Raw genomic sequence first — 26,752 nt, 5'->3', positions numbered from 1 at the left:
GGACTTCACTGATCTACGCCCACAGATTCCTTTTTACATCAACGATTGTAGATCATGCATCCGATTCATACCGATAACACTACTTGATTTCTATAATTTTTGTAGTTTATTAAAACGTTAATAATTGTAGTGACGAATATATTTTTTTCTAAGAGGCAGTCAAGGTAATTTAAATGATTTAGGCTACGTATGTGGACTGACAGCGCAGATGTCACCTGTTTCTGGAGGGGTCCTTGAGTTCTTCTGATGATATTGATAACGTACCTATTCACAAACAACAAATGTACAAACGTCAGATTTATATATAGGCCTAAAAGACGTTCAGAGTCGACACATTGAGTTAAATCAATAGTTTTATTTAGGTGTTGCCCATTATAATAGCATCGTTTTGTGGTCCTAATCATTTCGAACAGTCATTCTATCCATTTGTGGCTACATTTGTTGTAAACTAACACTGCCAACTGAACCAGGACACCTGTTACAGACAAAAACAACTAACAAAAGGGTTTGCTTGGATCACCAGGTGTAGGCTATCACATTTGCCCTGTTTCCACCTAGCTCCACGGTCGTTTATTTTACACATTATCAAGAGTTTGGAACGAACTTCTTAAAATGATCTTGAATTTGTGCATCAAACACACATTGCCTATTAATAAAAGTAACACAACAACTCAAGCAGACAATCCATACGCTGCATTATCGGTAAAGTAGGTAACGCGTTTCCTACAGCGTGGTAGCTTGAACGGAAAATATAGCCAAAGATAACTAAACTCAAATCAACTCCCGTGTCGTGGTGAGTTACTCCTCGTAGTGGACAAAAAATGTCATAACAAGTTGAAAATCCGGGGTCAAGTGTAGACGCCCAACCATTTCCCTGTATCCTTTCTTCCAACAGACAAATGATTAGTCTACTGACTGATCACCCAGCAACCAACTACATTTGACTTGAAATTAATAAAGTTTCGGTTTTACCAAACTTGCCTAATGCTTGTCCAGCTGCCTACTTGCAAGCGCCATGCGCGTGACCGGTCTGCTCTCGCGTGCCGTTTAGTTTCCTGAAATCATAAGTGCCATCAAAATGAGACAACAAATCAAGTAGGCCCCAAGTCTACCTCACGGAATAACACAATAAAAAAAGTATCCCTTTCACGATTCACTGTATTTATTTCTCAATTTCCTTTGATACAAATAGTTGGAAGCAAAAACTCCTAGCCCACCTTTAACCAGCATTAGAAGATGAAACGTTATCAATAAACCCGAATATTTGTGCAGACATTAATGCTCAAATACTTAAAAGTACTTCATAATTATCTCATATCGACAGTACATTTTCTATAATAAAAGACACAAACAACAAAATATCCCTTTCAAGAATCCTTCTCAAGGGAGGCGGCCCATAAGGCAAAATAAATGAAATGTTGGGAATATCACTAGCATACTTTGAAACAGTTTCTTTGTGTTAATCAACAACATCCAGACTGACATGGCACACAAACACATTGTACTGAAGACTGATAGTGTCATCCTTAACATTATCTGCGCATTATTAATAAACTGCCCAAAAAAAGTAAAAGGTTTTATCAACTTACAAAAATGAATCATGCAAATCTGCCCAACATTTTTTCTATAAATAGGTATATATATTTATTTATCATATGACAAACAGAAGAAAATAAAACAAATAATTCTATTAACCAAACTGCTACATTTATTATAACCCCCAAAAAAGTTCATAACCAACATCTTTGATTTGGTTAGATAAATTAAAAACGACAGGGAAAAAAAAATACCATAGAGAGACGAACAGTGGTCCATTCTATTAAGCCTGGTCCTCTATACCAACACTGTAGCTTAAACAACCGTCTGCTCCGACACAGTTTAGAGCACAGGTCATCCAGGGTCATAGGGAACAAAAGGAGTGCTGTGAGTAATGGTGCAAACACATTCAAGTAAGCATTACATTAAATACTAGTGTAAACAAAAGATCTGAAGTACAGCATCATTGTTGAGAGGAGCGGGTGACCTCCGTGATGCAGTGTGGAAACCATCAGTGCTACCATCGTGACCTTGTACAAGAAGTGTAGTGTTGAAACTGTTAAGTGTCGACCATCTGGCCCACCTTGAACACGTACCGATATGAGAACATTATTACATATTGAGACCGTTCCTAAGGGTGATTGGTGATAGAGCTGCGGGGGTCTCTACAAACTTCCATCTGGAATCCACAGGACTTTACTCTGTTCTTGATCGACGATGGTCATGATCTGAGTGCAAACGTAGCCCAAGCTCCCTCCTTGGACGATACCTGGGTTTAAGATTAAGATTTAAGATTAAGTAGATCAGAGAGAGCTGGTAACCTCTGTGTCAAAGCTATCTAGCTCCTCATTTTACTCTTGGCGACACTGGTCACACCGTGAACATCCTAGTTGTGGGTGAGATAAGACACAGCTATGTAGTAGGTCTCTGGAGCTTGTGAAAAAGCACTGGATACTGAAACACACCTGTGAAGAACTTGCTGAACTCCTGCTCCGTCTTCTGAGCAATCTCAAACTGCTCTTTGGAATGTTTCTGTGTGACTTTATCCCGCAAGAACTGCGGATCCTTCTGCTCTCTGAGAGACGAGGACAGGGAACAGTTATGGACATCCCATAATAACCAATACGGCGATTCATTGAGGCATGACAGAGATCCCCTTTGACCACTGAAACAACAGAAATATCTGAAAAAAGGCACTTGAAAGCATTAATGGAGTGGCTTTAGTGTTCACCTACTCCGAACTACTCGCCCTCTACCTCACTCAAATATGAAGTCCATGCATTGTGCTTGGTTGAGGATGTCATTCAGATACAGGGGCTTGGTTCTCTTTCAAGGCCACAGTGTGTGTGTGTGTGTGTGTGTGTGTGTTCAGACGCCCACACCACAGAGCTGAGAGTGGTGGGCTGCCTCGCCACGCTGGCATGGAACAGCTGGCACTCAGCTGATGATAGAGGGCTTAGCATCAATCAGACTGCACTCTGTTTGCCTGTCTCTGTGTGCGCAGCCATGAGTATACTGGACCACTGTGGGCTTAGCAAGCTTAATCTTTCCTGAGATCACAAATGAAAATGCCCCGGGATCTTCAGCAAATCACAATCATCCCATCGCAACGGAGGCCGGTTGATGGAGGGGTGTCGACTAGACTGCTTGACTGATGTAATTGTAATCAGATTAATTCATTTTCGATGTACGTTTGATAATAACCAGCAATAATCAACTGCAGGTCACGTCTGTAATGTTGAATTAATGAGGGAACATAATTACAGAAATAAATTAATGCATGTTAAACAGGTCTCCCGTCATCTGACGCTGGTCGCAAAGGCAGATGGAATGTGGAAAAAATAGCTTGAGCACTCAAAATCTTCAATCTATTTCCTTGCAGAAGTAAAGTACAACCAACAAACATCTTCATAAAAATGCACGGCTACTCACTTTATCTGCTTGGCATTTTTGTAGCGAATGAAAATGACGATTGGATAGATGTGAACGCTGTGAAGCCGTTCGATGGCGTGAGGAGCAATGTCAAGTAAACAGTGACAGTCCTATGAGAGAAATGAGATAGGAAAGAGTCGTTCGGTTGGTATGAGAAATGGGAGGTGGCACATAGCTGTTAACAAACACTCTTCATGGCTCTGCGTGCAGGAGAGCTAGACGCCCTGAGCACAGGACGTACTTAACTGCTGGGCTTATTCAAATACAACCAAACTTTGAAAAACAACAACAAATAAAGGATATAGTGACACACCCTCTCTGTGATCTCCTTAATCGACGCGACGGTTGTCACGTCAAAATGGCCGCTTCTTCGTTTATAGTCGATGAAAACGCAGTCGTTCACGCCCCGCTCGATGGCCTGCTGAGACGCCTTCATCACCTCTGACACGACACAGGCAAGCATGCACGTTACAACTGGAAAACGACCCACAAATCCTAATAGAGGAAGCCCTATTCTCGTGACCTGATCTCTCCCTCCCCCCGCACCCCCCCCCCCGCTCCCTCCCCACTGTGAGGTCAGCTACAAAGGAGTTTTGTGGCAGTCAGAAGATGCACCCTGATGACGCATTGGTTGTGAGGGGTTTGAAGAAACCATGGTGGACAGCTCACCAGGCAGGCAGCGGCAGAACCTGTCAGGGGCTTCCTTCATAAGCATGTCCTTGCTGGCCTCCACCAGCGGCCCCAGGACCAGCACAGGCCTGGGGGAGGAGCACTCCACCTTCTGCACCCTCTGGTAGGCCAGACTCACGCCGTCTGCAAACACACAGTTCAACCCGGGTCAACAGAAGAGTCACTACTACAACGGAGCCCGTTCACCTGACGGCCGTCATGGCACTTTGTAAATAGACGTTTCGAATATGTATCTAGCTAGATGAGCTGTACTCAGCTTTCCAATACTGTTAAAAGTATTGGAACGTAAACTAGAGGGGTCAGGTGACAGCAGGACCACACAGCCAGAGAGAGAGGCAGTGGTTCACCGTCCATGATGGGAAGGGAGTCGGTGCTGATGGCGTCCAGAGTCAGGAGGTCCTTCCCATCTTTGGAGCTGCTGCGTTTGTGTTTCTGTTTCCTCCTGAAGAAGGAGCGCCGTGCCGCGGCCGACATGCTCTTGCTGTTGTTCTCGTCCTTCATGTCGGGCATGCTGTGTCGCCGGTAGAACTCCTGGTCAATCCTGGGGAGGCGTGGGTAATGGTGGCGGGTAGGGGTGAATTGAAAAAGGAATGCAACTTCACCAACCATCAACCAATAATAAATTATAGAAAATAAAAAAACATGTCTCATCTGATCGATATGACAGTTGGTGGCATCTTTAAGACTTTGAAAGCCCTTTGGTGGACCTTCAAACTGGCTTCAGTAGAGTTCTTCTGTGGTACGATGGGAACAGTGGAGTGGTATGTCACTCACATGTATTTGCTGGGAATCTGCCCTCGCTCCAGCTTGCGAGCGCTCTCGTCTAGCTGCCAGGCCATCCAGTAGCCAAAGTTCCCCCTGGGTAACGTGTCCTCGATGTACAGGATGTCATCCTTCTTGAAGCTCAGCTCTGTCTCCCCCTCTGCCACACGTTCATAAAGAGCTCTGCAGGCACATCAAACGAATACCGAGCTCAACCCATCCAACATGTTTTACATTTACATTTAGTCATTTAGCAGACGCTCTTATCCAGAGCAACGGACAGTAAGTACAGGGACATTCCCCCCGAGGCAAGTAGGGTGACGTGCCTTGCCCAAGGACACAACGTCGTTTGACATGGCCGGGAATCGAACCGGCAACCTTCTGATTACTAGCCCGATTCTCTAACCGCTCAGCCATCTGACCCCCGGTGAATTCGATGAGAAGTCGAAATAAGTGAAATGACTTCATATCTATAGCGTCAGCTACCTCATGAAGAACCCATCTCCAGGTGAGTCTTTCAGCATGGTGAGCTCGTCCAGGCAGTGCTGGACTCTGAACGTGCTGGTGTCAGCTGGTTTCAGCATCTCCAGATAGGTTTCCTCAGCAGTCTTGTTCTTCATGTTGACACCGTTGTACTGTGAAGCATGCAGACAGCACAGACAAAGCAAAACATGAGGGATAGTTCATACCAGTCACATGATGGACTGAACAGAGCGCGTGTGGACGTGTTACCTCCAGGATCAGATCCCCGGGCAGCAGGCCGTCGGGACACTTGGCGGGGCTGTCGTCATCCAGGCTCTCCACGTACACCCCGTACAGGTTCCCTCCGCAGATCTGGACCCCCAGATCCGCCCCGGCCCTCTTCAGCCTCACCAGCCGCACCTCCTGGGCCCTCCGCGCACCAGCAGACAGCCTGGGAGGGAGGGAGGGAGGACAAGCAGCTAGGTCAACCTCCAGGGTTCACCACCGCATCTATGAATCCACCACGCTGTCTCAGACCCTCTCCGGGGAAAGCTTGCGTGAGGATCGTATTGGATACGAGGGGAGTGTTCGTGACCCCAGCTAACCCTGTCCCACCTGAGGGAGCTACGGGGGCTGGTGGCGGGGGTGGTCTGTCTGGAGGGCGGGGTCATGGTGCCCTCATCCTGCTCGCTCAGGGTGTCGATGGTGGAGTGGTTGTCCGGGGTGGTGTTGCCGCTGGCCTGCGGCGTGACCTGGCTGCTGATGGACTCCATGCGAGAGCTGAGGGGGAGAGACAAGCCAGACAGAGAGACCACACGGTCAGATCCGCCCAGGGGAGAGAGAGGCGCTCAGCGTCCTGTGGGGCTCGCCCCGGCGTACCTGCAGCGTGAGGGGACGCCCAGCTGGAACATGTGAGGGTTGTACTGCGCCAGGATGGTGATGGTGTCGCACTGCTGCCCGATGACCAGGCGCGCCTGCTGCTCGTTAGCGTTCCGCAGGTTGATGCCGTTAAACTGAAGAAGAAGAAAACAGAGAGAGCACATTTACATTTAGCAGACGCTCTTATCCAGAGCGACTTACAGTAAGTACAGGGACATTCCCCTCGAGGCAAGTAGGGTGAAGTGCCTTGCCCAAGGACACGACGTCAATTTGCACGGCCGGGAATCGAACCGGCGACCTTCTGATTACTAGCCCGATTCTCTAACCGCTCAGCCAACTGACTCCCTAGTAGATGACTGAGATATCGCCACGCTGTTCGAAAAACTGAACGCTGATCCTAGGTGTGTGTGTGTGTGTGTGCAGACGCTACCTCCAGGAGCTGGTCTCCGTACTCCAGCCTGGCCTGATGTGCGATGCTGCCAGACGTCACCTTGGACACGAACACACCCCCGTTCTCCCCGCTCACGATGGAGATGCCCAGAGGCTCCGCCCCCTTCTGGACCGTCACGTTGCGTGGCTCCTCCAGGTACGGCCTGCTAGGCAGGGGCACAAGCACAAACACGCTGAGCCGCGGTCGCTAGCGGAGAGCCCGCCAGGAAGAGAGACAGCATTCCCAGGAAGACATTGTCCAACCAGATACTGGCTAGGGAGAACCTTCATCCACAAATATCTGATTGAAATGTGATGAGGTCATAATCAAAGTACTAAACAATCTAGAAGACTTAACGTTTCTATTGGCTGTCCAGAGCCAGGGCTGGATGAAGCAGAAAGCCTCACATGGTTACAGCTGACTTAAACGCTGTAGAGTCAGTGTTGGACAGAGACTCTTAAAACAAGGATGTTTTCAGCATGTATCGTTTCCCTGTATTCAGCCTGAAGATCTCAGCACGGGGAAATGAGCAGAGCATGCATAACACATCAAAGATTCCCCTTTGTGATCAAACTCATGCATTCATCCAAAATTCAAAGGCATTCATCTTCAAGTCGGTCACTTCCGTGTGGATGAATGATAAATTTCTGTACAAAGGCAAGCTCCTTCATCAGGGTAAATGATACACAGAGGCACATCCTGGATGAAGGATACATCCAAGAAGAGTTCTAGTGTGCTACAGAAATGCTATTTTCCATGTGCCTGCATTACAGGTGTCATGTTTTTCAAAAACAATGAAGTATTGCAGGTGGAATCCACATTGTTTACAAGAGCAGCACCCATTCAGTGGCAGCACCTGTAGAGCAACAGCACCTACAGAGCAGTCCCTACAGAGCAGTATGTATAGAGCAGCACCTATAGAGCAGGTGCTATAGAGCAGCACCTTTAGAGCAGAATGTATAGAACAGCACCTACAGAGCAGTATGTATAGAGCAGCACCTATAGAGCAGAATGTATAGAGCAGCACCTATAGAGCAGAATGTATAGAGCAGCACCTATAGAGCAGTATGTATAGAGCAGCACCTATAGAGCAGTATGTATAGAGCAGCACCTATAGAGCAGTATGTATAGAGCAGTATGTATAGAGCAGCACCTATAGAGAAGTATGTATAGATCAGCACCTATATAGCAGTATGTATAGAGCAGCACCTATAGAGCAGTATGTATAGAGCAGCAACTACAGAGCAGCACATATAGAGCAGCACATATAGAGCAGCACCTATAGAGCAGCACCTATAGAGCAGCACCTATAGAGCAGCACCTATAGAGCAGCACCTATAGAGCAGCACCTATAGAGCAGCACCTATAGAGCAGCAGCACCTATAGAGCAGTATGTATACAGCAGCACAACTATAGAGCAGCACCTATAGAGCAGTATGTATATAGAAGCAGCACCTATAGAGCAACACCAACCTCAGGCTCCTTAAGGAGCAGAACCAGGGTTTAACTGCCAGAGGGAGTTTGACATAAGACCTGTTAAGACACAGTTTCCTGAAGAGAGAAGAGAAGGAAGGAAGGAGAAAAAAGAAAAGAAAAGAATGATAAACACAGAGAGGAGAGGTGGCAGGTGATATTCAAGAGCTGCCAGGGTGAGAGAGGGGGAGGAAGCTGGACTGACTGATGTCTGCGGGCGCCCCACGAAGGACAGAGCTTTGGGGGAGGATGTTAACAACCCTTCAGCTAAAAGCCCCAGAGCAGGCAGCACCAACACGGCCCGCTGGCTGGACAAGCCGGACCACAGGGAGGTAGCCATGGAGATGACCCTGAGGGGGACGGGCTACCTGTCTTTCCTCCTGTCCCCCCCGGGGTCGGGGCTGACTGATATCCTGGGCTGCGTGGACACGGAGCCCTGCGACGAGCTGCTGGCGAAGGAGGCTGCGTCCAGGGTGACGGGGGACGTGGGGGGAGTAGGGCTGCTGCACTCTGAGTGGGACAGGGAGCCTGTGGAGGAGGGGGGGGGGGAGGAGGGAGGAGGAGGAGGAGGAAGAGGAGGAGGAGGGAGGGAGGTCCAGTGAGTGAACTGAACACCAATTACTCTGCAATGCTGTCAAAACTTTTTTGATCCATAAATAATGAGTAAAAACACAGCCTACCTCGATCAGAGCTGGCTGTGGAGCGTGGGTATCTGGTCGGGGGGATTTTAATGCGCTCTGTCCGTAACTGTAAATGACTTGAGGAACCTGTAACGACCCCAGATGAAGTAGAGATGTGTGAAATCACAGTGGGCAGCTGCTACGAACTTTAGAGGAAAGAAAAAAAACGTCTGTCCGAGAGCGCAGGTGCTCGGTACTGACCCAGTCGGGCGCTGGAGGGCAGGGAGTTGGTGCTGTGTGGGGCCTGGATCCGAGACGACTCGATTAAATCACCCGAGCGCTTGTGACTGAGGTCCAGACTTAGACGGCACTGGTGATGGGGGCTGGGCGAGACAAACCAAGTCCAATCAGAATGAACGTACTGGAGACGAACAGGCCAAGCAAACACTGCATGAACTGACAACACAACAGACACAGCACTGACTAACATGGACACTGTCCAGTGGATCTACTTGACTAAGTAAAACAGTTTTCCGTCAACTAAATGAATGTTAACTTTCAGTACAAAAGGCTTGGCATAACACTAAAGTGACTGAGGTATGCCGATGATTTAGCTATGACTGCGTGAGTTTGAACATGACTTGGAATCTAGGATGACGCGTCTTGTGTGCACTGCTCCTTTCGCAGCAGGGGGGTAACTTCCTGTTAGCCCCGGGGGCAGCACCTGGGGAGGGGGCCAGGAAGGCAGCTGGGGCTGGGCGCGGGGGGGCAGGTGTTGGGATTGATCTCGTGGCTCCAGGCGGTGTACACCGGGTTCCTCATCACGGCCGTCACGGCGGGGCAGGGCGCCAGGCCTCGTTGGGGGGGGTCTGGAACACACAACACAGACGGGGACACAGGGTCATTAGGTCGCATAGCACCACGTCGGAATGGAGTACAGTACATCTTTATCAGTGTGTGTGTGTGTTGGACGCGGTAGCGGCGAAGGGCGTACGGGCGGCCACAGTGCTGCTGTAGCTGGGAGGGACGAAGGGCATGCTGTAACGGTGCGAGCGCAGCGGAGAGAAGCGGACCAGGTCCACTGGCTCGGGTGACTGCTCGTCGTTGGAGAAGTTCTGGATCTGCTGGCAGAAAAACCCACATTTCTTATCCACGCAGGGAACACATGACAATATCAGTTCATTTGAGTGAACAGTTGAATCTCTCCTGGTTACCTGGATGGGGATGGGGAGGTGCAGGGGGGTCATGTTTCGGCGCAGAGCGGGGGCCGACTTTGGCCGGTACCTCTTCCTGCTGTGCACCTCCGACCTCTGCTTGCTCACTTCCTCGTCACATGACTTCTTGGAGTTGGGCTTGCTCTCTCCAGGGGTGTCCATGTAGTAGGGGTGCTTCCCTGCGTCTCCTCTCCCCTCCAGGGCGGCCTCCTGCAGGGGTCCGGGGGTCTGGCCGGGCGTGGCCGGAGGGGTGCCCGTGGTGACAGTGGAGTCGGAGGCGGAGCTGTTCTGCTGACGGTGTTTGAACCGGAACGAGTCGCTCCTGGTAGGTGGGGTGGGCGGGGCCTGCAGCGTGTCACACCTGGGGCTCTGAGGGGAGTGTCTGGGCAGCTGGGTCAGTGACAGGAAGTCCAGCTTGGGGGGCGCCTCGGGCCTTTTGAAGGTGTCGGCGTCAAAGATGGATTTCCTCTGTTTAGGCTTCTTGTAGATGGAGAGTTGGGTGCATTCGGGCAGGGAGGAGCCCTCCATGACTTTGGGCCAGGTGCCACCACTGGGCTTCTCTGGGAGGGCCACGCTGGCCTGGGGGGGCTGGAGGGTGAGGCAGTCGGATGCGACAGGGCTGAAGGTGAGGGGCCGTCTGTGGTGCTCGGGTCTCCTGTAGCAGCTCTGGTGGGCGCTGGAGGGACTGAGGGGCCTGGGGCTGAGCCTGGGGCTGAGCTGGGGGCCCCCGCGGTGGGACAGAGAGCGAGAGTGGAGGGAGCTGCTGGAGAAGGGCTTGTGCTGGCAGAGGGAGCCCCCGTCTAGCACGTCGGCCCTCTCTTTGTGTGCCCCCACGCCCTCCCCCCCTGCGTCCGGACTGTAGATGTCCGTCTGGGTGGAGCTGTTGTGCTTGGAGTTTCGGCAGTTCCTGAGGTGGAGCTCTCCGGCGTGGAGCCGGCAGTTGGAGTTCCTCTCAGTGTCCCTCAGGTTCTCAAACAGACTCTGGCCAGAGCAACTCTGTGGAAGAATCTGGGGGAAGGAAATTAAAAACGATTTATAAAACGAACAGGGACATGACTGTTACCCTTACACACCTGGAGTCAACATGAAATTAGTAAACTAAATATTCTGGGGCAAGTTTACAGTACCCAGATTCATATGAATTCTACCTCGTCTAATTACTACAGTTGGAACATTTCCACTGAACCTTGGCTGTTGTACGTGTCTAGAAAGCTCCCCTGAAAAACAAAACACAAGCCTATTTAGGGGAGGTTTATCTACAGACACAGATTCCTGGTAATCGTGGTCACCAAACCAGTTCTACTACTATAGTATCCTCTTCTAAATTTATTTTAAATCACGTTTGTGTTCCCCTGCTCCAGGGATCAGCTGGGAGGAGGTGTTTGAACCAAGGAGGAGATGAGACCTTCACCTTCAGGAGAGAGACGCTCAGAGAGTCCCTGCAGCTCCTCAGCAAGGCTTCAGAGTCTGTCAGAGACTTGTTATCGAGCGCAATTCCATTTATCTGTGGAGCCAAAACGAGGTCAGCATTTCATATAGACAACGTGCATTTGGGGAGTTGAGCTTTCAAGAAGGTTAGATGATTGTTATTAAATATTATTAGTAAATATGACACCTAGGCAAAGAGCATAACATTTTGGGATTCATAAATGAGTTATAAAATTCAATTGGGATACGGTGAAGTAGAATAACAGTGGAAGTTATTTGCCAAAGTTATTCGGCACAAAAAATACGCAATGCTTCCCCATCAACACCAGAGAGCAGCAGTGGGACGTGACAATTTAACACTGATGTCATACAGTACTGCATATGTGTTTCACACAGGAATGTTGGCCTGGATTATGGATGGAAAACGCAGGTATTTTTTTTATGCCATACTTACAGCAATTACTCTATCACCAACTGTGAGGGAACCATCCTTGGCAGCCGGACTGCCTGAGGCAACTCCAGCCACAAACACTCCACTCTCCAGACCAATACCACTGTCTGGGGAGGGGGAGGGAGAGGGGGGAGAAGGAGAAGGAGCAAGAGAGAAAGTGAAATACATGGAGAAAGATCCAGAGATAATCAAGCACAGGTTAGTCACTGTCTCCTCGGTTCTCGTTAAGACAGTGGAAGCCTCCATTTCTTTCTGTGTTGACAGACATGGTGTGTTAGAGCGAGCAGACTGACCTTTGTGTCCCGTGAGATTCAGCTGTACGTTGGTGATTAATCTTCCGCCCAGTGACTTCCTCCTGCGGACCACCATATTGATCACCCCCTCTCCAATCAGCACAGCCCTGATCACCTGCCTCCTGTCCTTATTGGTCAGGTCCACGTCGTTAATCTTCAGCAGCCAATCGTTTACTCTGTGGATACAGCAACGTACGTTTAGGAACAGCATCGATATCTCAAAAGCACTGGGGAGGGCAACTCTTAGTTACCTTAATCTTCCTTCAGCGATGCTGCCTTTGTCCACCTTGCTCACATAAATCCCACAGTCTCCCGGTAAATACGGGTCATTTAGGCCCTCCGCGACGTCGAACCCCAAGGCCTTTAAATCCATGTCCTCCTGTAACCAGAGCATGACCTGTGACTGGCTACAACAAACATTGTGACCTCTCTGCTGAGCTGCAAGACAGTTGGGAGTTGGAGGTTGGGTTAACGTACTCTGTCCTTTTCAAACTCAACCACTTCTGTCTCCCACTCCAGAGAGTCTGTGTCGATGGCCGAGTCGTGGGAATTGTGGGCCATCAACTGACGAAACCGAGCTTCCCTCTCCAACTGGTCCTCCATCTTCTCTCTGTGGATAAGAATTAAAAAGTGGGCATTCACATTGGAGCTTCGTGACATCACACGCATCGATGCTTTGGTTTACAACCTTACAATGAACGTGCACTGTTCAATTTCAACAGCATAAAAACCTCTGGGGTCATTAATAAGGATGCCAGTCTCCTTGCTTAAGGAGTGTCTGGTTCTCCACTAGGTGGTGGTAAAAGCCTAGCGCCAGACCACACAGCCAGACCACACAGCCAGGAGACCGCTTCCTAGACTCTCACAACTGTAAACAGGAAGTAATGGCATTCAATTTGCCGTGCTAAAAATAGTTGGAGAAGGCCTGCTTCAGTAGGGGAGGTTGGAGGGGATGAAGAGATGACTCACTTCAGCTCCTTGAGCTCCCGCAAGGATTCATTCTTCTGTTTCCTCATATCATCCAAGTTTCTCAGAGCGTCTGCCAGATCACTCACAGCCCGGTCCCTCTCCCGCCTCAGGTTGTCACACAGCGTCCTGACACACACACACACACGTTCTTGTTTCCAGTTCTTCACACGCTTGTCAACCCTGTAGTAAGCACCGTCAAGAACTGCAAACAGAAATCTGTCCTGTGTATCCCTATCTAAATATTTACATTTGGTAATTAAGGGCTGGATAGCTGCTTAATTAACACCCACATGATGGTGTGTGTGTGTGTGTGTGTGTGTGTGTGTGTGTGTGTGTGTGTGTGTGTGTGTGTGTGTGTGTGTGTGTGTGTGTGTGTGTGTGTACCGTATGCTCTCCCTCTCAGCTACGATCTTGTCCCTCTCCAGGAAGGCCCAGTCCCGTCTGCACTTGGCCACCTCGGCCTCCTGTGAGGCCTCCTTCAGCTCCTGGGAGATGGCCTCGTACTGCTTCCTCAGCATGTCGATCTCCTTGCTGGCCCGCTCCATGTCCACGGAGGCAGAGTCCTGTTTCTGCAGGAGGACGGACCAGGATTCTAATCACATTCATCACGTTTACGGGTCCGTTTAGTCAATAAAAGCTGTAACGTATGAGCTTGTTTCACGGCGCAAAAAAAAAAAAATCAAGCAGTGCAATCCTAACACCTGTGTTGCTCTGTTCCCCATCAGGATGCTGTACATTCAATGAAGGGATGAATCGCGGAGTGTTCAAAGATGCTGTGAAAATCTAATTCACATTTACATTTAGCAGACGCTCTTATCCAGAGCGACTTACAGTAAGTACAGGGACATTCCCCCCGAGGCAAGTAGGGTGAAGTGCCTTGCCCAAGGACACAACGTAATTTCACACGGCCGGGAATCGAACCAGCGACCTTCTGATTACTAGCCCGATTCTCTAACCGCTCAGCCACCTGACTCCCATAATTCAGTATTGGTTTCTGTGGTATATCTTAAATGTTTTATCCTACAGATGTGTGAAGGAGCTACAAAGTAATGCTTTGGATCAACTATCAATCAAACAGATTGTGTTTCACTTTCCAAAACACAACAACGAAACACTAAGTGCTTACCCGTAGACCGGCCTGCTCCCCGTCAGGGTAAGCAGAGAAAGAAAAACAAAACAGCAGGCAAACATAAATACAGGACACAAACAAAACACAACGTCTGAATCAGAGCATCGCTTCACACCCAATCAAAAGTCGAGGGTAATGAGGGAGGGTGAGGTCAGGCGTTGGGGGAGGGAGAAGTCGTGGATTACGGGGGATGGGCTGTGAAATGGGACACAGATTGGAGCGCTCTGGATTAGATTCCAGCTGCAGTGCCTCTCCAGTCCTGCCAAGCAGGTGCCACTCACTGAGGACTTAGGGGTCTAGAGGATTAACTGCCGAGATGGTAAGAAAAGGCACCGTTTTAAAAATAGACGCCGCTGATTTTGAGCAGCGTGGCAGTGTTTGGGGCTTGGAGAGCTTAAGAGGGCACTGAAGCGGAGAGGACTGTGAGGCGGAGAGGACTGTGAGGCAGAGAGGACTGTGAGGCAGAGAGGACTGTGAGGCAGAGAGGACTGTGAGGCAGAGAGGACTGTGAGGCAGAGAGGACTGTGAGGCAGAGAGGACTGTGAGGCAGAGAGGACTGTGAGACAGAGAGGACTGTGAGGCAGAGAGGACTGTGAGGCGGAGAGGACTGTGAGGCGGAGAGGACTGTGAGGCGGAGAGGACTGTGAGGCGGAGAGGACTGTGAGGCAGAGAGGACTGTGTGGCGGAGAGGACTGTGAGGCGGAGAGGACTGTGAGGCGGAGAGGACTGTGAGGCGGAGAGGACTGTGAGGCGGAGAGGACTGTGAGGCAAAGAGGACTGTGAGGGCGAGATGGGGAGAGGGCATTTAGTTACTTTACGGCCAGACTACTGTAAATCAGTTCCATTCCAATTTTCTTTTTTACGTGGCTGGGGATAGCGAAGTGCTTTGTACTGCAGCAGCACCACTTTATACCCTCTGTGTGTCAAAGTCAGAAAAAGCTTTTCACTTCTTTTAATTGCTGGTAATTTCCTAATGCAGGGATCTCCTGACTTGCATGTATATAAATTCTGCATTAAAAAAATTCCCTCGTGTTATGAACAGTCTATGATAGCAAAGAGATAATTGTGGGTCTTCCAGAAGGTGTCCAAAAAGAATGCCTTGTAATAACTATGCATTATGGGAAGTAAACAAATCAAATCCACCAGAGCTCTCTGCTCACAGACACACGCACTGAAGGCTCACCTGTCTGGCCTGGTAGTATTCTCGGAGCAGCTGGTCTCTCTGGATGATGGCCTCGGTCCTCTCCTTGCGGGCGACGTCTCTCTCCTCGCGGACCGTCTCCATGTCCTTGCAGGCCTGGCTCAGCTCCTTCTGGGCCTCGGCCTTGTCCTTCACCTCGTGGCAGTACTTGTCTAGCAGCTCGTTCTTCTCGCAGATGGCCCGGTCCCTGTCCACAAGCGCCGATCCCAGCTCCTTCAGGGCCCACGCGCACACACACACACACACCCACACAGCTCAAACTCAGCAACTTGTGTGCCTCAAAACATGTTACAATGAATCAAGAGCAAAAAAAAAAAAATAGGACAAAAAAAAAAAGGTGCCTAAAACCACACCGAACATCTTTCACTGCCATCACCACGGTGGTTCCATGGTGGTTCCAAGCTGCGCTCTCCGGGGCCCCTACCTGTCGCAAGGCCTCCATCTCCTCGCCGGCCACGCGCCTCTCCGACGACGTGTTCTTCAGCTTGGCCTCGGCCACCTCCAGCCCCGTGGTCAGCTTGTCCACCTCCTTGATCACCTGGTCCCTCTCGCTCATGATGAGGCGGTACTCGCTGAACACAGAGTCCCTCTCCTCCTTGTACTTGTCACAGTCCTTGGTCGCCTTCAGCTGCTGGGTCTTGAGGCGCGTGGCGTCCGCCTGCAGCCGCTCCATCTCCCGCTGCAGCTCCTTGTTCTGCGCCGAGGCCTTGGACAGCTCCTGCTGGGCGGAGTCGAACCTGCGCACAGCCCGCCCCATGGGGGAGGAGTTCCACGTCAGGGCAAATAAAGACCTTTCGTAATCTCAAATGAAACTAGAGAGGGTACTATTTCTGGGGAAATTGCGAGTTGTGTTTCCATCCGTTGCAGCCGGGGCAGTTGCTTTTACTGCATCACCTCCAAATACAGCACGCCCCACGGAAGCAAATCAGTGACATTATGTTTTCAATTTTAAAAAGGCTTTGAATACTTAATGACATTTAAACACCACCAAATGTGTTGGTTTTGAATTCACCTCACTGATTTGCTGCCATACACCCCCCCCCCCCCCCCCATCCTGGGAAGCTAGGATATAGAGAGGATGCTGTGTGTGTGTGTGTACCTCCTCATGGAGGACGAGTACTGCTGCTGGTAGTGCACGGCGGCGTCTCTCTGCTTCAGCAGGGAGTCGGCCTGCTTCTGCAGCAGGTGCTTCTCCTCAGAAGCCTGCTCCAGGCGGCTCAGGTCCGTGTTGTGCTGGGCCGTCTTCTCGTTGTACCTCTTCCTCAGCGCCTCGTAGTCCCTCTTCAGGCCCTCCAGCTGGTCCATGGCCGTGTCGTACAGCTTGTTGAGGATCTCCGACGCCCCATCCCTCATCACCTGGGGGGGGGGGGGGGGGGGCAGAGGGGGGCAGGGGCCAGGTTTCTCTCCAGTACTTCCGGTAATTTGGCTTTTCAGTGAAGGCTAACAGTCAGGGTTTTGTATCGTCTGCACTGTTGTATAGATCCTCCCCGTATTACAGTAAACATGCTACACAAAATAAGACTACTGATGACTTTATATCATCCAAATACTGCGGTAGGTGAAGTGCCATAAAACTAGCTGCGCCGACAGTGCTATGTTTAGAAAAGCAGAGTCTCTCCTGCACACTAGATCAAAGCAGGAAACAATCTGTCACAGGCCTCTGGTTTTCTCCTGGTGTGTTCCCTGCCTCCCTGGCGTTTCCCCCGTCGGTCTCTGTGCGTGCGGTGCGGCTAGCTCCCGACACACCCGTTTCCAATCATCAAATTGTTGTGCACTTGTCATCGCCCTCCCCCGCGTCAACATCTGCTCCGCTTGTCAGTCTTTGTCGGATTGTTAAGTCTTTCCTACGTGTGAGTAGTCAGTTCCTCTGTCAAATTGCTCTCAAGCTATTTAGCTAAGAGAGGTCAAGGCTGAAGGCTAAATGAAGTAACTCAACTGCTCGAAATCAAATCGCACGCAGACCATTTATAATCCCTCTGAAGAAGGATTCAAGTATTCAGCAGTGATCAGGATGCAAAACAGGCTCCATGGCATTTATTCTGCCATTCACAAGCTCCTTGCATGTCAGTCATAGCTGCCCTACGTCAAGCCATCGGCTCCCAGCAACTTTGACATTATTCACAGTGATGGCCTAATTTGAAATGACATCAGGCTAATTTGAATCTGGATTTAAATGTAGCTCCATGCTAGTTTACCTAATGATGCCATGAGCTCACAGACTGCCAGTAAGTAAACAATGAGGCCCTTTCCCTGGCCTGGCCTGATCAGTGGACATTCCCCATGCCCATGTTAGGTATGACAGACATTTAATGATCTGACCAATTGGCTCGCCTGCGACAAGGCCAGAAATAGGTCTGAAACGGTTTTACTGGCAATGTCGTCTGTGGCGAAACAAGCTTGTCTGACTTCTGTGCTCGGTTTATTCATATTACTTTATTACTCTGTGAACTCATGGGTCTGTGCGGGCAAATTAATGTGAAATCTGGGATAAATGTTACAATACAACTGGGAGTGTGAGGGTCACAAAGCATCAGAAATGAGGACTAAGACCATTTTAAAATTGCCGAAACTAGGGAATTTAGGAATCCCTGAATCGCCCATTCCTTCACACCTTTTAATCACCACAAATCAGCCCATTAGTTGTCCTCTTCCCCGCAGAGATCTGACAGGGTGCCAGATCTCACTCCAGCCTGTTACGGGCCGGCTAGGACTACTGCCACACTGATTAGACCTATACTTTAATTACTTAATGAAGCCTTAATCCGTAATCTTAAATAATCCACAGATTTGAATTAAGTGCATATGTGATGTGGTGGAGATGGGGGATGACTGGTGGTTCAGGGGCCTAAGCCTCTTCACTGGGAGGGTGTGGTGTGTGCAGGGTGTGGGTGAGGCCCTGCCCTCTTCCTCCTCCACCTCCTCCTTCCCTCCCTTCCTCCCTCCCTCCCTCCCTCCCTCCTCCTTCTTCCTTCCTCCTCCCTCCCTCCCTTTCCTTCCTCCCTCCCTCCCTCCCTCCCTCCCCCTCCCCCCCTCCCTCCCTCCCTCCCTCCCTCCCTCCCCCCCCCCTCCTCCTCCTCCTCCTCCTCCTCCTCCTCCTCCTCCCTCCTCCTCCCTCCTCCCTCCTCCCTCCTCCCTCCTCCTCCCTCCTCCTCCCTCCTCCTCCTCCCTCCTCCCTCCCTCGTACCTGCTGGTGCAGCAGCCTCATGTCGGCCACCTCCCTCTGGCCCTCGTCGTGCAGCCTGCGGAGCTCCTCACAGCCCTGCTTCAGGTGGTTGTGTTCCCTCGCCAGCTGGCTGTTGTCCTGTCGCGCCGCCTCCAGCTCCTCCTTCACCTGGGCCTGCTCGCTCGCCAGGCGGCTGTGGAGGGTGCTGCACGCGCCGCCGCGCCCAAAACCACAACGTCAGCAAGAGCGTCTGAACCCATGCACTTGTTTTGAGAGCTTAAGCACCAACAGCAGTGTTCAGCCATAGGTGTGTTCAGCTGACTTGTGAGGTACAGCTCTGTACAAGATCCCCTGTATTAATATTCAGCAAAAGGAAAACCGAGTACTAGGGATTACGCATTTCCAGGATTTAAAGAGAGAAAGGTCTACTGGCCTAGACACGGGGTTCTGCTCCAAATAGCCAAGACCTGTCGTAGATAGACAAAGACTTTCTGTTGAACAAACATGGGTTTGGAGACAGAAGCTTAAATACTGGAATAATCCTGCATCTGTGTGTTTGCATTGCAGCCAGCTGTTGGTTCCCCACACTATGGAAGACAGTATGCCACCAGCAAATCAGACAAATGGAACAGGACCAGTCTGTACAGCTTATTCCCCGGAGTAACATGCCCGATTTGAAGTATTATCCTGATGCCACAGATGCTATGCCCGCTGTGCACCCATCAGGATCGTGGTGCAAGCAGCACAGGCACAAAACCTTTCGGACGAGGCCAACACTGAAGTGATTCAATGCCTAACTTTGATCTTCCTAACAAAAGACACAATATACAGCCTTAATGCCAAAATCCCAAGGTTTGCTTTGATTTGGAAAGATAGCTGTTCAAATTCAAAGTTTAAAAGGCATATCTGAGCCTTTAAACCTATTTGGGAGGGGGGGAATTGAACCAAGGGTTGACCCCTCTTAAAAACTTTTTAAAATCTGTTGTCTGCAATCTGCCGCCTTATGTGAGGGGCAAAGCCAGGTTAAATCCACTGTGGGGTAAATGCGAGGGAAGAATGGACCCGCAAATGGGCTCAGCGCTGAAATATTGATGGGCCCGAGAGCCACAAGGTTGGTAAGGTACCACTTACTGGTAGAAGTCGGCTTTCTTCACGGTCTCCTCGCATCTCTTCAGCGTGCTGCTGTGCTGGTTCTGCAGGGACTGCAGGTCTGCCAGGGCCTTCATACACTGCAGTTTCAGACGCTCGTAGTCGTGACCCGTTTTGGAGTGGGGCCTGTGTGCCAGAGAGTGCCTGCATCAACATCGATGCCACACGGAAAGATGGTCGAACTGAACCGGCCGAATACTGTGCACTTATCTGCTTAAGGGTTGAAGCGTATGAAGAGAGCAGCTTCATTAAAACTGCATGTTTCGCAAAAGCTCTTGTTGTACAGAGTGTTACTTATCTAACTAGACTACAGCAGTGAGCTCTCAGGCTCTGGAATTTATTTTAACAAGGTGTGGCAACCTCAGTTGCCGAGACCCTGTCCCTCCATCCCTGAGAAACATTGACGTGCCTGGAACATTGTCTGGGAATAAATGTTTCATTTTGTCAGCATTAAGGGGTCCCTGCGTGAGTGAGAGGACAGTTACCTGCAGTCGTCGAACGTGGTTCCTGGAGAGGAGAGAGCCAGGCGCTTCCGCAGCTCATCCCTCTCCCGGGTCACCTGCCTCAGCTGGAACAACACCGTCTCCATCCTCTCGCTCAGCTGACGGTTCTCCGTGCTGGCGGGCGGGGGGGACGAGGCTTGGCCGGGGGTACCTGCGGGTGTTAGCATGTCACTGATGGCAAAGGTTTTCGCCACAGACTTTGAGGCGGTACAGAAACACTCGAGGCAAAGTTGATCAATTGCACCTGTCCACTGTAGTACTTAATTGGTTAAACCAGAACAATGCCTGATGGAATGTACTCTAAATGAGAATGAAAAAGAAAATAAATAAATAAGAAGAATGCTGACAGTGCATTGCGAGTCTTGGGATGCTGAATCAATACTTTTTCATCCTACACATCGAAACAGTGTATCAAAGGCTCCATGAATCATCAGTTCAAGACTGTAGCTGCAATGTTTTGTTTCTGGGCCACCGCGACATCTCCTTCCCCCCCTCCGAGGGTAACAATAGAGTCCTGCTCGGGGGGGGGGGGGGGGGAGGAGATCTACGGCACACGGAGAGGACCGGCAGCAAGCAGCAGTAAATGTATTCAGCCTCTTCCTGGAGGGGATGCGCCCATGCTCTCACCACGAGCCCCAGCCTCACCTAAACTGCTGAGAGAGCTGCTACTTTCAGAGTCAGACGGCATTGTGGACAAGACGCTGTAAGTGGAACCTGAGAAGGAAAAACAAAACAAACATTTATGTCAGTCTGGGCCAGTGAACATTAGACTGCTAAACACTGAAAATGGTTGGAGGCTTTCCATAACTAACATACAGTAAGTGGCACTCTCAATATAATTCAACAAAGCATGATGTGTGTGCTTCGGTGTGTCTTCATGGTTGGGTTTAGTGGGTTGTTGCACAGATTAGTTAGAGAACTAAACTTCAGATGACAGCCTGTGGGTCTTACAGAAGCGTATGGCTAATTATCACAGGCACAGGGAGCCCTATGAGGCAGGCTAAACAAGGGCTGGTGAAAACAGGGCCCCACAGAGGCTCAGAGCTGCTCCTTTCATGTCCTCTGACACACAGGAGAACAATCCCCTCTCAATGCAGGGACTTTCCCTTTGGTGATTCAGATTTTACCTCAGGGGGAGAAAAAAAAACACACAAAAACTTTGGGTTATGAGCTTACTGTATCTATATGAAACCAGATTTCTTTGAACGTTGTAAAAAAGCAGCCTATTATGGAGGTGGTTTGGGTTCGTGGTCCAGTAGCGCTTCCCCCATTTGATCCAATTACATTAAGTGAACTCCATGGCCTCCTTCTCACGTTGAGTTCTGGAACTGTGCAGTGAGAATCCAACCACTACTGGCTACATTAAGCAATGTCATCAAAAAACCACAAACATCCATAACCCCTCCTCCCGTTCGAAGCCTCCGCACATTCATTAACCTCCCAACTTGGCTCCGGGAGGAGCAGCTGATAGAACAGTTATGTCAGCAACTTTTACCTCTGATGTAAGGTCTACAACTCAAGTAAAAGAAGAAGCGTGACAAACGATTCTATTTACCCACATCCCGGCCCACTAAATCAATCCCTCTCTGGCAATGCTCCCACTAGCTGAGGGAGACTGGTTTGATTAAAACTGGAGAGAGGGCCAGCTTACATGACTCGCCCCTCTTTTTCCCAGCGGAGGACTGAAAGAAAGAGTGATGTGCCTCAGGGGTAGTGGCATCCCATGGATCAAGCAGCCTTTGTTCCTCCTAGCTTAAGTTTCCCATGAGTCTGTTTGGGGAAAGAGTGTCACAATGGCCAAGGTTCACTGTGGAATTGCTCACTCACTTGCTCACTCTGCTTCTTGGAAGTCATGTGACCCTGGACTTCACAGCAGCTCAGTTCAGAACAGGGATTGTTCGTATCTTATGAGGGGCAGACTCAATGCGTCGACAGTTAATCGTTTAAAAACCTATGTTCAGGTGAACTGACTCGACATGCCAATGGGTGTTACTGGCCAAGAGTGCTCGCAAGCCATTGGTCAATGCTGCATCAATGCAAACTGCAGGGCAAAACAAATGGTTGTTGGGTACATATGGTTTGTTATTCAAACATTTATACCAGAGTTAGGACAGTGTGGCAAAAATAGCCCTAACAGTTGGTATTAGGAAAACACTATTAAACACGCAACAAGCCTATCCAAAAACGTCAACAAAGTTCCACTCTGCATGACTCAAAGATGTTTCAAGTGAGGCAGAAAACCAGGGTAACATGCTATGAAAAAGCCATCACTATATGCTTCCAAGTCATTTAGTTCTCCTCAGGAATCACTGGGGACATTCTGCAGTCAGAAGCTTACAGCTGGCAGGCCCTGGAGCCAGAGTTATATGAGAGCGTCTCTGTTTATTCACTATACAAGACCCACAGGCTACTAAACACCCCCACGTAAAAAACAAACAAAAAAAGATAACTCAATCTACTGTACGGTACGTCTTAGGAGGCACATTTCAACTGGGATGCATTTCTCTCACCCCAAAGTCTGAATAAAGACAAAACTCTTAATAGGGCAGTGTTTACACATCCACTCATAGGCGAGTGATAGTCACAGCTCAGATGTGTTCAGGCCACCACATCTGTCCCCTTCTTACCAGGGAGATATTACTTTACATTTACATTTTAGTCATTTAGCAGACGCTCTTATCCAGAGCGACTTACAGTAAGTACAGGGACATTCCCCCAATGGCAAGTTGGGTGAAGTGCCTTGCCCAAGGACAAAACGTCATTTTTGGGGGAAATCGAACCGGCATCCTTCTGATTACTAGCCCGATTCCCTAACCGCTCAGCCACCTGACTCCCTCTGAGATCTGGAGAGAAAGACCCTCCGGGATCCAGGTTCACCATGGAGTCTAGAGAAAATCCAGCATGAGCTGCTGATTTGGCATGTTGGTGGACAGCAACAAGCCACTGTTGTCCCGGGACTGGCCCTGCTTTAGTGCACTGGAGGAACCAGTCTGGGCAGGGGCGCTAGTCATTGTGACTGGCAACTAACCAGCTGGTGGCGGAAAGCACACCATTTCTAATGAACTTACACATAGCTCTTTCACTTATATAAAATCGATAAATACTCTACATAAACAAAAAAAACACAATGCTAACTTCCCTTTCAAATGCAAATACACGAAAAATATGCCACAATCTGTGCATATAGTACATTTATCTCTGTAGCAGTTTTAGGGAATATTCACAGCAGTCCATGTTATAAAAACTGCAGCAACGTATGATCCAGTAAAGGTGGCAGCCTAATAAACACTTGAATCGAGACCAACCAGTGAGTCTGGCAATGAATACATTAGCATCGTAATAACGACTACAGGACTATTTTCCCCTGCTTTCACAATTCCCAGTGAAGAAAATGTAGGCTAATTTCATGAGGCTCCAAAAGGATGGCAGAGGCACTTCGCTGAACACAAAGAATTACATCCACATTAGATTATCCAGCACACCCAATAAAACACACACAAATCAGAATCTGAAAGCAAGCAAGTCAGGGAAGAGTAAATAAATGCCAAAATACATACTGGAGGTTGTACCTTTTGCACCATTTGGCCATCTTGGTTTTAAAATTTCCAGCTACAAAAGAGTGTTTTGGCAAAGTAGCACAGCTCAATAGGGCACTGCAATTACAGGAGTTTTAATTGTACCTTTGTCGTGACATTATCTGCCCCATATAACCAACTTATTATTTCCTGTTCTGTACATTTTACTCTGACCTGCTCACTTTGGTGTACTCCAACTCATTCAAGTCGGAATATTCCCTTCAGAAACAACCCGTGAACGACAGCCATGCTCTGTGACATTTTGTAGCTTATATAAAAAGGTCATAGACATATTAGAGTTGAACCATCAAGCTGTATTTCACTCTCTGAAAAATTGTTCAGTGAAGAAGAATGCATGTCTTTCATAGACCCCTATATTATTCAGGGTTGGATAGAGGATATCTTTGATTTACCTTTTCTATGGAAAACTGCATGCTCAAATCCATTCATTACAGTAACCTTGTTCCCAGACTCTATCCTCTCACCAAGAGTTGCCTGCTATGAGGCTATGTAGCCCATGTTCACAACAAATTCTCAGAACTGGTCCAACCTTTGTGTATTTTACCTAAAACAACTAGCCTCCCATATCTGTTTTACTGTGCTACTGCACCCTACAGCATAGCCTGAAGTTGTAGCCTCTTCCTTTGACATTGACAAGTATTTAACACATTGTGAGTTATTGATTCCTTCCCTTTTCCAGTAAAAGCATGGCTCCCCCTACTATAACAACATTGATTGTTTCGGCCATTTAATTCCATTAAATACCCGCCCCAACAGCTAGCCCACTGTGCTTTTAGCGAGAGGCTATAGGGAACAAACATAGCAGTGAGAGTGCATAAGGGGTAGTATTAAGTCACATGATGTCACTGCTCCCTTGGTATTATCTTGCCGAAAGGAAAGTTCTATCCCTCGTGTTGCCATGCTGTCAGATTCTTTCACCCTACTGTTTATGTGCGGAAAACTTAGTTCCTACTGACCACAATTTATATATGAATACGAAGCCATACATGGGTACTGATGTCATGACAACTTGATTCATGCGCTTTACATCTGCTAGTAGCCTAATGAAAAGTATTTTCTTGAGCATGCTTATTATGCTCGCCGTAATCAATCAATTATTTCCATTTTAGCTCATTAACTATATGATACATTTAAATTGCTTTCTCACCAGATAGTGGGTCCACTGGTACAATGTTCAATAGTAGAGGAGAATTCAGGTGAGGGTGAGTCTTTTCCAGGGCCGTACAAAGATCTTGGAAATGATCCCTCTCTTTACTTATCAGCATCTTCAAAAGACGGTCCACTTTTTCGGAGTTGGATGTACAGTTATGCCCCAGTTCGTAGTGCTCCGATTGATTAAGGGTGCCAGATTTGGCCAACACATCTACAACTCTGTCTGCATCTGTTATTGACTCTAGTAAGTTCTGGTAGCATTTATCTAACAACTCTTTGTGCTTCGACTCCATCTCAATTCGTTCGCACAAGACCCGTTGTATGACCACGTCAAGACCCCAAAACTACAACTACTAATCGATGGTCACTTTAAAGAGTTCAGTGTCCCCGAAAACGTAGTGCATAGCCAAGTTGAGTCGCTTTTCAACCCAAATTGCAAGAGACACAAGTAGCCATATTTGTTGCCCAAGGCTGTTGACTGCACTAAGAAAGAGCAATGCATTTTCCCAGAGCGCTCAAGGTTCAGCACTTCGTCGTTTTCGAAAATGTTTCGGCATATGTCGAAAGCGTTCCTCGCTGCATTCCCTTAGAAAATAAGGTTTTCCAATCCCAAGTTTTTCTTCCCTCATGCTTAAAAGTTAAAACTGTTCAAGATCCCGTCTCCAGAACTGCGAACTCCGCCATGGATCCGTAGCGAAGCAGCTGTAGTGTAGTCTGCCAATCATATTTTAATACGATGGCCATGTAAGGTAAAAGTGGGTGGGATCTCCTTCTCAAACGCACCTGGCTTTCCGATTGATTGAAACTTTTATTCCATCACAATGTTGGCCTGAAACACAGCAGATACAAAACAAAACGGCTACAAATGTTACAACACATCTTATTTTTCTACTTATCAACGATGCATAAAGCAACCCAAAGACGGCTATTTATAAATGTTTATTGCGTTGCATAAGACCCACAACATTAAACGTTACATTAATCCAAATATGCTTTCGTTCGTCGTTTGATCAAAAGATTACAATGATCGCATGCAGGAAACAGTTTCTCGTCTGGGTTGTTCCCAGACACATCTGCATGCTTTCTTCTGCTCTAGATAATCCCTCACGTAAGAAGCAGGATACTCTGGAGGCTGAAATCACATCTGCCAAGCTTGAAGTTAGTTAACGAACCTGACCGAAAGTATGAATATGTAAGATTCGAGAAAAGGAGGTAGCTTTTGAACGTTTTCAGATACTCCAATATCAGCAATATTTATAGACAGCATTAGACTGTTCGAGATAGAATGCTGTCAAATATCTAAACTACACATTCATAAATACAATTGCTCAATGTCTATATTGTAGTAAAGAATGTGACCTCAGCACCTACAACATGTATGCATGCTTTTCAGGACTGTTAAGCTTAATTCTGCACACAGTGTGCCCATACATTGCCCTACTTGAGTTTTAAACAGCTTTAACAATTCAACTGATTATATAACCACTTCGTTTTCCACTTTCTAGCAGTAAAAATCCATATGACTCTGAGCCAAATCTTACTGGAATGCTCTGTAATTATGCAAATGAAAAAACATTGTAACGTACCCACTTATGAATGGAAATTCGATTCTCACCAGTCTTGTCCGCGAGTTTAATTGCGTCATGAAAACTGTTTCAGACAGACTGAATCACACTCACAGTCAATGCTACGTGTTCATTCTTAAACATTGTGTATATTC

The 26,752-nt window shown here is 48.5% G+C and overlaps 1 protein-coding gene across 4 annotated transcripts; it reads right to left on the bottom strand.

Moving 5' to 3' along the window:
• Positions 1-1,140: 1,140 nt before the first annotated feature.
• LOC134031324 (disks large homolog 5-like) lies at positions 1,141-25,730 on the bottom strand. Of its 4 annotated transcripts, none has more exons than XM_062474904.1 (34): positions 25,028-25,730; positions 20,930-20,998; positions 20,267-20,435; positions 19,764-19,907; positions 18,654-18,837; positions 16,569-16,825; positions 15,894-16,206; positions 15,452-15,682; positions 13,524-13,708; positions 13,140-13,265; positions 12,648-12,780; positions 12,422-12,549; positions 12,171-12,346; positions 11,881-11,984; positions 11,410-11,502; positions 9,999-11,006; positions 9,779-9,908; positions 9,509-9,653; positions 9,046-9,167; positions 8,845-8,931; positions 8,533-8,692; positions 8,165-8,242; positions 6,692-6,854; positions 6,262-6,395; positions 5,998-6,162; positions 5,653-5,833; positions 5,407-5,555; positions 4,933-5,103; positions 4,506-4,699; positions 4,138-4,281; positions 3,782-3,909; positions 3,469-3,578; positions 2,502-2,611; positions 1,141-2,305 (listed from the first exon to the last, which is right to left on the bottom strand). In XM_062474904.1, exons 1-34 carry the CDS (start codon positions 25,323-25,325, stop codon positions 2,202-2,204), a joined length of 6,093 nt encoding a protein of 2,030 aa, XP_062330888.1. In that variant the 5' UTR covers positions 25,326-25,730; the 3' UTR covers positions 1,141-2,201. The 4 variants fall into 4 exon arrangements, with proteins under 4 accessions (XP_062330888.1, XP_062330889.1, XP_062330890.1 ...); XM_062474905.1 differs by having other exon boundaries at positions 9,779-9,899; XM_062474906.1 differs by lacking the exon at positions 8,165-8,242.
• Positions 25,731-26,752: the final 1,022 nt, after the last annotated feature.

Source organism: Osmerus eperlanus, chromosome 12 (genome assembly GCF_963692335.1).
Source record: "Osmerus eperlanus chromosome 12, fOsmEpe2.1, whole genome shotgun sequence".
Taxonomy (NCBI): domain Eukaryota; kingdom Metazoa; phylum Chordata; class Actinopteri; order Osmeriformes; family Osmeridae; genus Osmerus; species Osmerus eperlanus.
The sequence above is the reverse complement of the archived record's forward strand: the minus strand, read 5'-3'. Positions and strand labels throughout refer to the sequence as shown.